Source organism: Brachycentrus maculatus, unplaced genomic scaffold (genome assembly GCF_059751285.1).
Source record: "Brachycentrus maculatus isolate JH-2025_06_01 unplaced genomic scaffold, ASM5975128v1 h1tg000087l, whole genome shotgun sequence".
Taxonomy (NCBI): domain Eukaryota; kingdom Metazoa; phylum Arthropoda; class Insecta; order Trichoptera; family Brachycentridae; genus Brachycentrus; species Brachycentrus maculatus.
The window spans coordinates 416063-433851 of NW_028280841.1; the positions used below are offsets into that span (position 1 = coordinate 416063).

Sequence of the window (17789 nt, forward strand, 5' to 3'; positions counted from 1 at the left end):
CTCATCATACCTACGCATTATTATTGGCTCCTTTTATATGTTGGTTGTAATTTTGATGATGTGGAATTTCGACAGTATTCGTATTTGTATCACATACATATAACTGAAATGGAAAAAATCTGAGTTGGTGAAATTGAGACACCCACTAAAATTGTTTGAAACACAAACGTTGTATACCTATTGAATGTGGTTTGATGTATGGACACTCATTTTCCATAAATATTCTGGCAAATACATGAATTTAATGTTAATCAAAACAATATTTTTTCAGCTGGGTCAGACTACTGGCGATTTCTTTTACTCATTTTTGATATCGTTCATAATATACCTGTTTATTGAGGCCCCAATATGGCAGATATTCAATATGGGTATGAGGTCTGTAATCAGGCAAGTATTTCTACTTCATTCTAATTAAAGTAATGCACCGATTGCTTTGAAATTTCGACACAACATTGCATTAGATTATGTGTGTGTTTTTATAAACCTAGGAGAGATAATGTTTTTATTCAACATTGTTTCTGACACAATGGTAGTGCCATCTGTTGGGCGTTACAGCAACATACGCAATACTTAATATTACTGATGGCAGACAGTGTGCTTTGTGAAACTGTCATTAAGCATTTTCAATGCTTTCGATAGTATTGTTGTTCCATAGATTTTTTTTATTGTCTCACATGCATTGTGAAATTATATGTATTGGAAATGTATGAATTCTATTTTCTTTCTTTTCCATTTAACTTTTTTATATTTTACAAATACTGAAGCAGGTGTTTTTACCTTGGTCAGATAAAATAATATTTTTTTAAACTTTTTTTTATCGCAATGTGACTTTCATTTTCATTTGTTTTCGGTTGCATTATCGTTCAATAGATTTTGAAAATTTTCACTGCCTCAAAAGCATTAAAACAAGTGTCTACTTTACATGAATACTTAATATATTTCAGAGATCCCAAGGATAATATTCCAGCCACAAAGGATGTTGAAGAAATGGATACTATAAGAAAAAATGTGTTAGTGATGGAAGATGAGACAACTGATGAAGCAGACTATAAAACACCTCACCCTGAATAATTATATCATCTGGTGATCGATTACAGTGGATAGATAACTCATTAACTATGTTGCATAGATATCTTTAACTTTATGCACTTCTAGAGTTAGTGACTTAGTTAATTTTAAACTGATTGTACATTTGTTTTGCCAGAAATTTGAGGTTACGGAAAAAATTATAAACATTTGTTTTTTTTTCCGAATAAAAGTCAATTATATACACTACGTAGTTGTAAACATTATAACTGAAATTGAATAATGGAAATGTGTTAAAATTTAAAATGTATGTATCCTTTGGACAATTTGAGTGCGGAGAGATGTAATTTTTTAATTTTTTATAGAGAAATATTTGTGTTTTTATTATTTACAAAAATACTTCAATTTCTTACTATTTCTGTAAACCTGAGCGGCTCATTATAAGAAATAGGTATCAAATAGTGGTAGAGTGGGTTCGAACCGAGAAACTCTGACTTGAGAGTCCGCGACACTAACCACGGAGCCACAACCCGACAATAAGAATTCAAGTTTGATTTCCAAAGTCAACTTTGTGACGTTTGTAATCCATAATATATTTTATTTGATATTCTCGTGAGTTGGTGCGAAACTGCAGGATTATTTTTACGATTATGTATCTTTATTTCAAAGATGGCGTCTTTATAAATCTCTTTGAAGACTTTTTCAAACGAAAACCGGAGCACGTATCGAACACTTTTGAATGAAAACGTTCTAATACAGAGCCATCTATCAGCAATACTTGATACTAAAACTTGTTGACGTCAGAAAATTCAAAAATCGAAAAATCGTTTTGAAATACTTATAAGCTTTTGCATTTTCTCCATAAATGTTGCAGCAATATATTTTCGCTTGTTTTTTTTAATGTTTTATTATTCTTCTAATTTTTATCGCTGTTATTTCAAAGATGGCGCCTTTTTAAATCTCCTTGAAGACCTAAGTTCAAACGAAAACCGGGGCACGCCCTAGTTTAAAAAAGTGCCAAACTACACCACTGATATGTAAATAAAACAAACCAAATATGTAAAAACTTTTATTCATATCAAGTACAAAAAATTGCTTAAATTAACATCGTAAAATTATAGCATATTTATTTCTAAATAAAGCATTACTATAATAATATTTTCACCAAAATTCATAAGCAGTATTGTTCTAAGCTATCTAAATTATCATAAATATCGGAACATTTTTTGAGACAATATAAAATTTGCGATTAACCGCATCATATTTTTTTCTTTTATTCGCAAAATATTTAATTAAAAATACATATACTTAAGTATTTTATAACTAAACTCTAAGATATAATGGAGTAGGTTTGACGAATTTCAAAGTAAGGCTCGAGTAAAAACATGATTTTAATATTAAGGCTTCCGTAGTATTGTGGTTAGCGCATTCGTCTATGCTGCGGGATGTTAAATGGTCATTTCTTAAGATTTTTCGCTGCCCGCTATTAGAGTTTGATTCCTAAAATAAATACAAGTTATTTTTGCTCTCATATTTATTTTATATCACCCCGGACTGACGAGCGGGATTGGGGAACGATTATAATGTCATAAAAAATAATGTTTAAAAATTGTTATTTTTCTAAATATATAAAGATCATACTAAATTCACAGCACATATATTTTATCTGGTATTACTCCCTTCATTTTGCGTACTTCATAAATTTTCATTATAACGAAATAAATATTTAAATACTAATCATACAAGGTATTTTCTCTTTTTATTACAAAATCAATACTTATGTCGAGATGGTGACAGTTGATTTGTCTAGCTAAGTGTACCCATTCAGGTCCATTGCATGATTCAGAAAAAAACATAGATAATTTATAATACCTTATTAATATAAAAACACAAAAAGGCGAGGCTATGATGGCTATGGCTTGATTTCATATAAAATATCCACTTTCAAATGTATTTTACCTATCTACTAAAAATATACATATTTTATTTATATATATTTATTAATATAATACTCGTTCTGTGTTCATTAGAATATTGACAGATAAAAATATTGATGAACAAGCAAAAACATACTTATATTTATTTACGAGGGTTGATTGATATGCTCCTCCCGTGACCTGCTTGGAATTGAGCAGTAGAGCTGATGTGTTTTCATTATGTAAGCTAATATGTGTAGAGTACCGAGAGCCAAGTTTAAAATCTCCCAATGGTTTAGTTAACATTCAACCGGCTACTGCAAAATGGTGTTCAATGTTGAAATGCAAAATTGTGCGTAACGTTTTTTTTTAATTTAAGAGGACTTTCTCCTACTCAAACCCCTAAGGGTTGTTGAGCATCTTGGCAGATTCAGTAATGTCGTATTGTATGTAGCGTTGATGGATAATTCAAGTGTGACAGAACTTCATGTGAAGATGAACATAGAGGAGGGCTTCATGTGACTGCATCAACCGAAAATTAAAATAAATTTGGACTAGTCGAGTTTAAGGTCATGTGGTTTGTAGATTAGTGGTTTGCAGAAGTAGAAAAATGTTTTGTACCAGGAGGCTTACACATTGGAACATCGTTAGCAAAAGTTAATACTGCATCGAAAAATACAGTACTTTTTCATTATTGAGTCAAATATATTAGACTATTATTCGAGACGCACATTTGTATATACTTATGTACGGAAGGCATTTTATAATTCAACAGAAAATAGATTCTCATTTAATATTTCAATAAAATACTTGAAAAAAATATTGTTCGTTTTAGTTCTCCTTTATAAATTAAATGGATATGTTTCACTCGAATTTGAATTCTCTTATACAAATCGGGCATTTGTTTGACGCCTTCAAACACTGTCTCAAGCAGTCTCCGTGGAAGTAGTGCTGGCAAGGAGTCACCCTCGCGGACTTCATAGAATTGAGGCACACAGCGCACACGTCTTCTAAACTTTTGATCTCCTCACTGCTCGCTTTTCTAAACTGATCTAGCACTCCGCACTCCATCCTCAGCACCCTCCAAGAGTTCAACCAAGCGTCTTTACTTCTGATGAAGATATTGACGTAAATGACCAAGAGTACGATCTTGTATTCTCCGAAAAACACGAGAGGAAGGACGAAGATCAGGGAAAGGGAAATGGTGAAACAGCGCAAGATAACGGGGGCGTATAGCGACTCCAAAGATTCGAAGATTTCAAAATGAAACATGTTCAAAAACGCTGGGAAGATGTCGACGAACACCTTCTCGGTTGTCATGTAGAAAGACCATGTCACGATCTTGTACAAAAGAGACGGTTGGTACTGCTCGAGGCCTTTCTCCAAGCCGAAGACCAAGAGCATGAAGATGACCGTTATGATGAAGGTGACCGCCTTGGTCCATTCGAGGACTATCTTGGTGGTGGACATGGCGAGGTGCTTGAGGTCCGAGTGGTGGGTCATGTTGACGTACGGAGACCAGTTCTCCTTCTCGATGAGCTCCTTGATGTAGGAGACGCAGTAGGCCACCACGTTGTAGAACATGAGCGAGTAGAGGCAGGTCACTCTCTTCTTGGGGCCCCACGGACCGACCAACACGCGGTCGCACATCATGAAGAACACCAACTGAACAGGAAAACATAGACGATATGGGTATTCAAAATCCATTAAATCAGGCATTTCCAACAAATTTACAAATGTTTGGAAATCAAATATTTTAATAACCACCCTACGGATATAAACAAATAGAAGATATTAAACTACAACATTTTAAGTGGGTCCAAATATTTGTTCGCAAGTCTGGGTTTTTCCACTCAGGAATTATTTTTACAATTTGACATCTGAACATAGACGAAGAAGAATAAAAAAGTCGGTGACTTATGACAGTCATATAAAAACTTAGACTTCCGAATTTTTCTTCATTTATGTTGAGATGTCAAAATGATATTAAACATTTTTTTTGTCTATTCATGAGAAATTTATGAAAAAAATAGGTAGTGACGTGAAGTATTGTTTGCATGCTGGTGTAGTGATGTTAGTCTGTAGTTAGGTATAGTCCTGACGAAGAGACAGATACATCTCAAAACCGGCAGACTAAAATATCGGTGAGTGGTTAAATACTAACATTACTAACATTTTTGTAAAAAAAAATCAATATATTTCTTTACTAATGTAGGAAATGTCGGTATTTGAAAGGAATAATTACCTGATTAGCCATGGTGGAAAGATTCGCCATCTGACTAAAGACTTTCTCACAGCGATCCAGCGGAGAGTACAGACAAAACATGAAGGATAACACGGGACGGTAAATCTGCCGCACGAACGCTGAATGAAACCAATCAAAATACACGCCAAATTAATAATACAACGACTCTCAAATTAATAAATCAACATATAGATATTCAAAGTACTAAGACTCTCAAATAAATAATTATCTTTTTAGCTATAATTTCCTTTTGACAGTCAAACCACTATATGCTAAAACAATCCTTATATCACTCCTTTCAACAACATCATATATCTAACATCGTCATCATTTTTAAAACATTTTATTATATTTTTAAACGTTAAAAACGATCTCCTGATACTAATCTATAATTTCAGGAAAACTCATGCCTCAAAAATATTTTTTTAATTTTTTTTCCTCCAAAAATCAAGACCATTTAAAAAATTGATAATCTATACGTATTTCTATTCTAGACCCGTCTCCCTATTGAAGACTTGTAATAATGAAATATTAATTTGAAAATATTTCTTTAAAAAAAGACATTCAGTCATTGTTCTATGATAGATTGACATAAAAAGAAAAAAAACTTGACCTAGGTTTTTCTGAGTTAGCAACAGGGATATTTAATAGGAAAAATATTACAAGGGTAGGGGAAATTATTAAATGTAATTTATGTACGACTCCAACAGAGTTGCACCCTAACCCAACTTGACAGATCAATTAAGTGTCGTCTCGTCTTTTTTAAATGATTTCTATAATAAGATTGACTGTAAAGTAATAAGAAAAGCAGACGCGGATTAGGAATCGAGACGTCACATGAATAATTCTCATTTATCATGTATTTATTTTATGTTCAATTTAAATGTCAAATAAACAAATTTATCAGGCGAATGTAGTTGGAAATAGGAGGAGAGATAGACCTAGGAAAACTTGGCATTATCAAGTATTTCAAGTATTGAGGTGTGGTCAGGTGAGCAGTCGGAATATCGGAGGAAATGCATAAATGTGGAAGAGGTTGATTAAAATGGAGATACGGTTGGCATATAATGTAATAAATTAAAAATTCTTTTATTTCGTCCTAGTATTTCTAAGCGGTATTTTTTTATTTGTAGACATATAAAAACCAATAGAAATTGATGGAAAACTTATGTGTGTGGGTATGTGTGCCGGTTGCCTACTTTACTATTGGTAAATGTGATATCTTGAAATTCAAGCCTCTAAGGTTCATATGGCATATAACATAAAATAATTCAAATAGCAAGATATAAAATAAACCGATTTTTAAACAGACATTTTCCGCACCATAGGCCATTTGTATCGTGTAATAATTTTGCTCGTCAAATACATCAATAAACAATGATCAGCCCTGCTCTTCAGGTACTAGTCCAGGGTAGTTTTAAAATCAATATTAGAGTGAATGACATAATATTTATTCTGAACCTCCTGGGAATTGAACCCGGGACCTCTAGCACGGCAGCCAAACGCTGTAACCACTACTTGACGCAAATCATTACATTTGTTACATAAATCAGTATATATATCTTAATTTTTTTATAAAAATAAAACATCCATCCCTGTAAAAATATTAAAGAACGATAAGGCGCCATCTTCTTGTATAAAAAAACGTATATTTAATCTTTAAGGTTTGATGTAAACGACAATAAATTTTCTGTTATCGATGATTAGCCACGTCAAATGTTCCATGAATAATTTCTGGAATAAATTATCCAGAAGTATTAGTATTTAAGGAGGGTACAGCGCAACAGGATTCAGTACGAAAAATTCCGATCCTGTAGTAACATCGGTAAGTTTATTAAATATTTATTATCACTTTATTATTATAATAATTAAAGTTTTTATTCCAACTCAACTATTACTTTTAAACTTAGACATGAGCAGAGCATTTTTAAACATTGTCCGATGCGATGAATAAAAAACAAATATAATCAATTTAAAAATCGACAAAAACAATACATACGAGTATATCGTAGTCATACAGGAGAATCGTGACCAAGTGCATTTTTTACAAAAACGTGATCATTGACTATTTGATATAGCTTAATATTGCACTGAAAAAAAATCTCAAAGGATTTTAAACTTGGAAGTAATATATATTGACTTGTTAAAAATGACTTTATAATTGATGTTTATTTTCTTAGCAAGCAAAAGTGACTTAAATGGCCCTCCTGAACATTTTACGTTTTGTTAGTTGGTCACTTTCTCCTGTACGACTACGATATGTATATTAATTATGTACATAACTTAGACGTATAAAACCAATCTCGATACCAATACGTATTATTTATTGTTTGTTAGTTTTTGTAATCGCCTGTTAATGAAAATGACTGTAGTTTTCAAAACTATTCGTTTGAAATGAAATAAAACTCAATTACTGAACTCAATGATAGTCAATCTGTGACATTTAAATAAAAGTTCGCTTGCATTCAAAGCTTTCTCTGATGCGCCTAAGTGAAGGCAAAACTCAGAGCAGAATTTTTTTAGTGATATATTTCGATTATCGATATATTAACAAATAAAAACAATAAAAAGCGTTATTTAAGAACTAAAATTTCTTAATAAAATAAACATCCGAATTCGTAAGAAGGAAACGTATGGTCACCGCCCTAAAGCATTGACGTTAAGTTAACTTATATTATTTATTGATTCGGCATTAACTTTGTGGAATGACATGTTGATTTTTTTTAAATTAACAACTTGAATATACCACTTAATGAGTTTTATTTATATATAGGACTAGTTTCGAAAACTAACAGATGTTTTCATTCATCTTCTGGTTATAGATGTGTTTTTGTTCGTTAGTTTTAATTTTTACCAGAAGATGAAAACATCTGTTAGTTTTCAAAACTAGTCATATATATAAATAAAACTCATAAAGTGGTATATTCAAGTGTTTAATTTTTATAAAATAATTAAGTTCTTTATGTCAAGACAAATAATGAAAATAGTATCTCTCATTTGTTCCTTATGGCTCTTTTAGAATATCTCAGCGGCCATTTTAGGAATCACTGATCAATAAAATGAGATATCTTTTACAAACGAAAACTCGTTATACACCAAGTAAATCAAATGCCGGATGTCACGTATAACAATAATAATGAAATATTAATTTGAATAATAATGAAATATTAATTTAACCGACAATGTTTATCGTAAATATGTATTTAAAATTAATCAAAGTGAAATGTAGAGGATTTCGACCGGGCTGAAATAATTAAAGAAACCAATCTTAGCAAATAATTGAACGTAACTGAGACATATTTATGAGAGTATAAATCGCAGCAATACACTAAGTCGATGCGATGCAGCGCCCTTTAGTGGAAATTATGGTTAGAAGAATTAATTTTAAATATGAATCTAAAGGAATTTCAGCGATATTTGCGAAAAAGCGTCCACCATTTTGTAAAAACACGTAATGTTTCGAGGGTTGTTATAATTCCTCTTTAAATTTTCTGTTTTCCAACTATTAAGAGTCAAATTTGACCTCAATCGACTCGTATACATTAGTGTCCATTTAACACAACCAGTCGAAGTACGGGTACACGACCTCAAGTGCTCAAGCCATTGTTGCTACTCTTTTTTCACTACTTACTATCCATTCTTCACTTTAATTACTAAGTAACTGTTATCTTTTTCAAGCACGTTATACGTATTCCTTCAAATATATTCCACTCATCACTCGATCCTGGACTTATCCCCTTGCCTTCGTCTAACTAACGATTTTTTTTTCAGAGAGAAATATTTGTGTTTTTATTATTTACACAAATATTTCAATTTTATACTATGTTTGCGAGCTTAAGCGGCTCATTATAAATAGGTATCAAATTGTGGTAGAGTGGGTTCGAACCGAGAAACTTGACTCAAGAGTCCGCGACACTAACATGGGGACCACAACCGGACAGTTTGTTTTTATGATTAAAATACTTCAAGTAGCTGGTCATTGTTTTCTACCAGATGTTGATATCACAAAGTATAAATATTTTGGTTTGGCATCTAGTTTTTTCACATCTTTCTTCCCACGAAATAACTCGGGCGGGCGGGTGTTTATTTTTACGATCTTTCTATTTAAATGACGTGTGAACATCTGACCCAATTTCTAATTCAAATGCTTTTTCAATTTGTTTTTCTGCTTTATTTTACGACTTCTAAGTGTCCCACCAAGGTCGTGTGAGAGATTATTAATCTGGGCATCGATTACAAACGGAAGTCATGATAACATTTTGACTACTTAATGTAGATAAATGACTTTAACGTTGTTTCTACTGCGGAAAAATTAAATATTCCGGATTTTTATTCACTTTACACACTTGTAACATTCACCATTCTACCCGTGATAACCACACTACTCTAATTTTTGAAAGCCATACAAATATGATCAATGTCATGACATTTCGTGATTGAGTGTCCAGTTTTCATCTTAACTTATCGTCTATGTAGACTGATGGGGTCAACTCTCTTCATCTCCAGGTTGTAGGTCCTTCTATCATGGACAACGTCACCTAGGCCATGCCTAGGTGACGTTGACAAATCATGTTATCTTTCTGTAGCATCAATGAATTCTTTGGTCTTCCTCTAAATGTCTTTCGAAGAAGATCCATGGCGATTGTCTGGTTCACAATTTTTTAGTTCATTCTCTCACTCACTCTCACGAGAGGTGGATTGAAGTAGGAGAATAGATTTAGATCTCACCTTTGGCGTGTGCCAGTATCCTGCTGTAGACTTTGACGGGATACTTGTAGTTCGCGGAGATGAGGAGGGGGAGGACGAGACACGAGTAGGCGGCTAGCCAGCCCCCAAGCAACAGGGGGCCCGCGCCCCGCCCGCAGTACGGCAGCAGGAGGACCACGGAGAGAAGGCAAACTAAAACGAAATAATAGGAAGGTTAGAGATTGGTTAGGTAGGAGAGAAGGTAAACTGGGAAAAGACAATGAAAAGGTTAGGTTTGGTTAGTTTGGGAGAGAAGCCAAACTGGAACAAAACAGAAGAAAGGTTAGGTCCGGTTAGGTTAGGAGAGAAAGCACACTGGAACAAAACAGTGGGGAAGTTAGGTTAGGTTAGGAGAGAAGACAAACTGGAAGTAAACAATAGAAAGGTTAGGTCAGGTTAGGTTAGGTAGGCAGGGGTTGCGACGACAAGGTCCACGGCTCGATTGCTGTAGAGATGAAGATAAATATAAACTCTCTTATCTTATCCTAATCTCACCTAACGTAAGTTATGTTGATTTGGTTAGGTTAGGTTAGGTTAGGTAGGCATGTGAGGTGTTTTCTAAACCTTCCCAACATTGTTAAATTTTCGATCTGCAGATATATAAAGGCTGAGATACCAAACCATCTCAAATGTTCAAATTCAGAACGCGAATTTGACTTTTTTTAGAATATATATTGAAAAAATATGTTTTTTTTTACTCGTCACCATTCAATAACTCTTTCATTTTAAAAATCACATTTTTATTTCTTAGAAAACTTCAACACAAAACGGTATTTTAAGTTTAAAAAAATCAAGTACGTCGAATGTTACCTGGGTCTTAAGAAAATTAAGTTGCGGTTTGTCGTATATTGGCTTTAATTATGCTTACAAATAAAATAAATAAAATTAGCGTGTGCTATAAAAAACTTGGATGGATCACCATTCCATATTTGTGCGCCGAACACGTCGGCCACAATTCGGCCAGAGAAATTTCTTAGACAGAAGATAATTATAATTTTAAATATCTTTCCAAAGGGCATTCATCCAAGTTTGAGAAGTGCATTCTTGGGACCGTGCGACATGTGTATTATGAATGAAAATTGTTTTCGACTTCACGCGTTGTCGCTCAATGTTGTTGATAAAATCGAAGCGATGACAACGTGCCATGTTTAAATTTAACCATTAATATCTGAAAACTCATCCAACAATACACGAAAACAATAGATAAATAAATATGTACAAATGAGATCTGATGTGTTTACAAACACATATTTGTGTTTGTAAACACCCAATGGTTCATAGGATTGTCACTACAAAACTTATTAACTTATTAATATGTACTTCAATTCATTAATTTATTTAGCAGTCACTTTGTGGTAATATGTATCCTATTTAATTTAAGTTTTACTTGGTAAATACCACTTTTTCTTAAAATCTATTGTGACATTCCGCATCATTTTTAAACCCCGTATGTGAAGCTAAGTCCAAATTTTAGAGTTGTGTCCTTGGGACGTTGAAGGATGAAGGGGAGGTAGGAACTATTTCTTATTTAAATATTTTTTTATCTGCGGGAATATAGACAATAGGGGGAGGCTTTAGTCACTGTCATATCGTTAATTAAAAGTTTATTATTATATCCCCTTATCATCCATTGTTTACTTTGTGTAATATCACTTTTATAAACACTTATTCATGACTACCGGTTTCGGAAAATCATTCCATCGTCAGGCCATTAAAATTATTACGGTTTGATTTGCATAAAAATAAAATTTTGAAAGAGAAAAAGAAGATGGATGAATCACAATGGGAGTATTTTCAAAAGTGGACTCGAAGATAAATTTAGTTGGTTATTTATTATGGGTAAGTTTTTATTTTTACAAAAGTGGTATTACACAAAGTAAACATCTATTGATGATAAGGAGAGTGTTATATTATCAAACCATAAAGTTATAAAGCATAGCTTTATACATACAAAATATTATTATTGTTTTTATAAATTTCTATTGTTTCAAAATGCTGCAGTTTTCACTTTTGCACTTTTCGTATTAATTTTATTTAGGATTTGCACATTATTGTTGTTATATGTATGATCGTTTTCTTTTGATTGGTTAGCGAACTCTGAAAAATATTTTTTTCTAAACATTTTGAAACAATATAAATTCATAAAAATTTTAATAAATATGAAACCATTAACAAAATGACAATGACTTAGGCCTCCCCCCTATTTTTTATGTTCCCGCTGATAAAAAATAATAAGTAATTAAAACTTCTGACTTCCATAAGAAAATATAACTTCCATATTCTTCTTCATCTATGTTGAGATGTTAAATTCGTTTCAACGAATAATTCCGTGATTATTCACAGGTACAAATATACATTTCGTTTACTAAATTAAGAATTGGAGAAGGCGCAAAAGAAACATAAACAAAAATTTCATCTTGTGATTTTTTTTATTTATCCGCAAAGTATCCTCATTATCAAACACGGACGCAAACCGAGATTTGTTAATTCTGAAAATAAGTTGTTTCCGTTTCGTATTCATTTTGGCAACGTGTCTGTTGTCATGTTTTCGTTTTTAAAATAATTCTCAGCTGATGTGGCGTGATCCCTTATCAAAATCTTTTCTTTAAATATCTCGCTTGGAAAAAAAAGATACGCGACAACAAAACAAAACATAAAGGATTCGGGCTGTGGTCGTGTGGTTACTGTCGCGGACTCTGAGCCGGAGGTTCTGGGTTAGACCAACTCTTCCACCACTAGTACGAGTATACAGCTTCCACTGATTAAACTCTTCAGATCATGCCCACCGATTACGTAGACTTTTGACACCACCAGATATTAGGTTTTCAAATCTTTTTTGACCGTCCCTTTTCTGTTCTCCTGTTCACATTCGTCAAATATACTTTCTTAGTCATTCTTTCGCTATCCATTCGGTCCACACGTCCATACCGCCTTAAAAAACTTTTCTTAATCTTTTCCATTGTCCCTAGTTCAGCCATACATGTATTTTTTATGTCATAAATAAGTAAACTCAAGTGGTATAAAAAAAGGTGTTTCCTTAATCATTTTAACATGTCTTACCACAAAGTAAACGCCGTAATAATAAATAAAATAAAATTTGACCAGTTAATTTATTTACAACATTTTGAGAGTGTCCAAATACTTGTTCACAAATCTTCAGACTTTCATATTTTTCTTCGTCTTTGATGAGATGTCAATAAAATAACATGAAAAATTACTCCTATAATTGAAGATAATCCAGATTTGTGAACAAGCATTTGGACACACTCAGAATGTCGTAAATAATATTCCTGTTAACTGGCCATTCATACAAACCCACGATTATTTTATTTCTCGATAATTACGTGGCTAGTCAAAGACGTAGAAATACTCGTATAGTCAACACCAAGAATAACTGAAGTGATGCATTTAGCAATATCATATGTAAACAATATCACGTGTATTTGTGCCACCTTGAAAAATATTTAATTGAATAATAATAACAAATACAAATTGCGATCAATCCTATGTACCCATCCGGTAAACATCAATACGACTTTTCCATTTTAATTTATGTATTAATTGTTACACAGTTTTTTTTAGTTTACCAAGTTGTATTTTGTTGTTAAAAAAACACATCAAAATTAAAATTGTGACAATTATTTCGACTAGTTATGTAATTTTCAAACGAATGTGGAGATTAAATGGACAGACGGATGTGCAGTAGTACTTTTCCATTTCCCGTTAGTTAAATAGATTTAAAAAAATGATTTCTACCCACGATTTGATCTTAATATTTAATTTCTAAAAAAATGGCGTCATCAATATTGGTGAAATAAGAAATTTTTACGAGACGATATTTCTAAGTTTTAAGAAATGAAATCGAATTATGATAGTGTTAGTAATCTTAGGATAACGAGAATAAATATAATGAAGAAAAAAATAACGAAATCTTTGTATTGATAGTCGTTAAAAGTATGGCATTCGATGTTTTTTTGGTATTTTTTTATGTTTAAACCGCTTCTAGATTGAATTTCTGATTTCTTAAATTTACCAGTATGATTATTTATATTATATTTTAAATAATTTTTGAGAAAATAATGTGTTGGAAGTATGTCCATTAAAATCTATCGTCTTTGTATTTATGTATTTATTGTTTTATTTTAATCGATTTTTATATTAGTTTTTACTATACCTGTTTAATAACTGACATACGTATTTAAAAAATTAAAAAATATTTTTTCAATTATCTATTTAATAATAATTTCTTCAATACTTCACAAGTCATAATTCGATTGATTAATTTTAACTTTGTATTAATCTTTAATTTCCATTTAAATAAATAATATTGCTTGGTTTTCGATTATTTAGTTAAGTACCTACTTACATTTGAATAAATATGATAAGTACGTACAGTACTATCTAGATGTAATATTCTTCAGTTTTATCCACATAAAAATTACACCCAAATATTATACAACTGAAAATATGACCCATAAAAGCGTTCTATATTTTAAAAATTACATTGTTGCCATAGTGAAAATTTTAGTAGGTCAGATATTATATAGGTAAGTACTTGTTAAAGTACTAATCTATAAGGGTTGTCACTCAATAATTTACTCTGCTGTTTAATTTGCGTCCTAATCTTACAAAACGAACTAGTCATGCAGATCTGTTGTTTATTCAATTCCAAAATAAATCTCACCTGTTTTGGCTATCTTCTCGTCCTTTATTCTGGGGTCTATCTTGGATAACGAGTCACTTCGCACTCTTCCTCTCACTCTAGTAATCATACCCATTGTGAAAAAATATATGTCTTTAAAACCCAAAGTCCATAAAAAATCACAGATTCTACGAAATTTGATTAATCGTTCGTACGATTCAAAATTTTACTTCAATTTTGAAACCATAAGACGCATTAGGTAAAAACTTTTTTCTACAACCGTTGCACTGTCTTCTAAGTTTGAAAACGTTGCTGATTTTCTAGTCTTCGATATCACAAACTGCTCGATTCTTTTTAAATTCAAATTTAAAAGTTCGAACAGGAGGATAGGAACGATTCTCGATTGTCTTTTGTTTTTAATAAACGTCTTTTCAACAAAATGGCGACGGTACGTCAACTTTTTCAAAGCGCGGGAGAAAAGTATGGCGCGTCGTTTCAGGCGTGCGTTCCGTTTGTTTTTGAAAGCCACATACTGTTTAGGATCGTGACTTTTCCTATTTTCGTCGTGTTGTGCCGCGAACCCGCTTATTGCGCGTGTATTTCTCTCTCGAGTGTCGGCCCTATGACGTAGGTACATTCACATTTCGCGAGCCAAAAAGGCCGGTACTCCATATGCACATAAATATAGTATAATAAACAAACGGGTGCCGACTGACTAACAACATCAACACAATGTACAGCGCATGAGTTTATATCCAGAAAAATGTCGCTCTTGTCCGCTATACCTCATATCGCACAAATTTGCAAATAACTTACATCAGTGGATTTATATACGAACCGCCAAGTATTTATCTATTTATCAGGTCCCAGATTTAGGTTAACCGATTGAACAATCAGTACAACAACCCGCAGCAAAACAGACATGTTACATACCAAAAAAATAATAATAATAAATATATATATATATATATATATATATATATATATATATATATATATATATATATATATATATATATATATATATATATATATATATATATATATATATATATATATATATATATATATATATATATATATATATATATATATATATATATATATATATATATATATATATATATATATATATATATATATATATATATATATATATATATATATATATATATATATATATATATTAGAATCTGGAACCATTGGTTGAAAACTCCTCTTATCGGATATTTGAATGAAATCTTACTTTGAAGCCTTACCATACCTTATATTTGATTATCTTGTGGTGTATATAAAATATATATTTGTCTAGCCTTCCACCAGTCTGGTGATGTCGGTAACGTCAAAATCCGGCCACTGGTAATAAATAAAATAAATGTGAATAAAACTATGTATATAGTTGTTATATTATATAAAAACCAGTTCCACTGAGAAAAATCAGTACAAAACTTAAATATAATAAGAAAAATTATAATGTGCTTGATTTCTAAGTTTAGTATGTTCATATTTAAGATATTTAATCAACTCAAGATCAAAATGTTATTCATGACTATATAACTGTTTGCGAATAAATCAACCTTATGCACTTTTTCTCAAATTCATTTATTTTGTATGTGGCTACTTTTCAAAATCAAGAACAATGATGGTTCGTACATAAATCCAGTTTATTCAACCTTTTGATTTTTTTTTGTTTTATGAGAAACGTGGTATCACTTTGACAAGAGCAATATGTTTTAGCAATATAATTTTCTTTGGCGTCCGGTCACCACGTTTCGCACAGAGCGATTTTTTGCAACAAAACATGTTTTCGGGCAATAATTCATCATGTCCTTATTATGTCCAACTCTGTAGCGTAGTGACTGGTACCTATCTATCCTGGTTTTGGGACTATTTATTTGCTATGTAGGGCTGACCTATAGGTTAAAGTCTTAAGAAATTAATTTGCTATATGAAGAAGACAAAGATAGAAATAGGCTCGATACCTTCGTGTTGTAGTGTTGATGTCGTATATCATGGGCTGCGAGGCGAACAAATTTCTCTGTTATCTAATGATTGATAACTGGCAATCTACAAGGACGAAGGCAGGTGGCCGAGGCCCAACAAGTTAGGCCAATCATGTCCGAAACATGACTGGACTCCTCCTGATGTCGCTCTAAACAATACCCAGAATTTGTAGGTGTGGCGACAGACAGAAGCGAATAAAATATTACTTCGAGAGAAGGAGAGAGATAGAGAGAGAAAAAGAGATATCACGTTAGCAATGTTGTTCAAACGTCCCCAATCCTTGGTCCAGCGTTTCCCAACGTGGGGCGCACGCACCACCGGGGGGCAATTTGAATGTCTTGGGGGGGCAATGCGCAAATCGTTAATCTTTGTTACATTGCTGTCGAAAAACTCATTAAAAAAATAAATTATAACTTTGACTTTTGGAGAACATGATGGCAACACTGTTATATTTACAACATTCTAGTCAAATTATAAGCTGAAATAATAAAAATGAAAATGATATTTTCTGGCGTCTCTCATGTGTGTGATTATAATCCAGGATTCGGATTATTAAAAGAGTTTCTGCTCAATAAAAAGCATCTTTTCATCTCACCAATAGATGTCTCTAGTGAAGTTCTAGTGATTCAAGAATAATGTTTCAAAATTGCTTCATATATATAGAACTTCTAAGAATTTAAGTAGTGTGTTTGTCAATAATGGGTAGAATCGGTGAATGTTACACGTGTGTAAAGTAATCACTTAAACCAGCCTATAACGGTTGTCAGCCCCGTAAATGTCCAGACTTCCATATTCTTCTTCATCTTTGATGAGATGTCAAAAAATAATACTATTATATTTGTCTTATTTGCACTTTTCCATGTTATTTTTAGCGATAGATGGAAATACCAGTCCAACGTAAAAATGGTTATAATGATTATAGTCGTGTACTTCGCATGTGTGTGATTGACTTGTTCGTTCGTTTACATTTTGTAAAGTTTATAAACTTATTTTAATTATAGTCAGAGTATGAAAAATGTTCGCCATTATTCAAAAGATTATTCGCATTTCGGTTTCTCAAGCTAACCCCAAGGACCGCACTAATTTTCTTTGGACTTGTAACATAATATACATATTATTTATTTATGAAAATTAAATAACAACATTATTTATTGAATGATTGAAATTGACTTTTTTCCGAATTTGTTTGGTAAATAAAAAATTGGGCGTT

At 32.1% G+C, this 17789-nt stretch overlaps 1 protein-coding gene across 1 annotated transcript; it reads right to left on the bottom strand.

The window, feature by feature from the left end:
* Window positions 1–3304: 3304 nt before the first annotated feature.
* Window positions 3305–15096, bottom strand: LOC148310779 (uncharacterized). Its single transcript, XM_088257851.1, has 4 exons — window positions 14618–15096; window positions 9916–10086; window positions 5188–5306; window positions 3305–4607 (listed from the first exon to the last, which is right to left on the bottom strand). The coding sequence occupies exons 1-4, from the start codon at window positions 14709–14711 to the stop codon at window positions 3807–3809; spliced, it is 1185 nt and encodes a 394-aa protein (XP_088113977.1). The 5' UTR covers window positions 14712–15096; the 3' UTR covers window positions 3305–3806.
* Between the last annotated feature and the right edge of the window lie 2693 nt (window positions 15097–17789).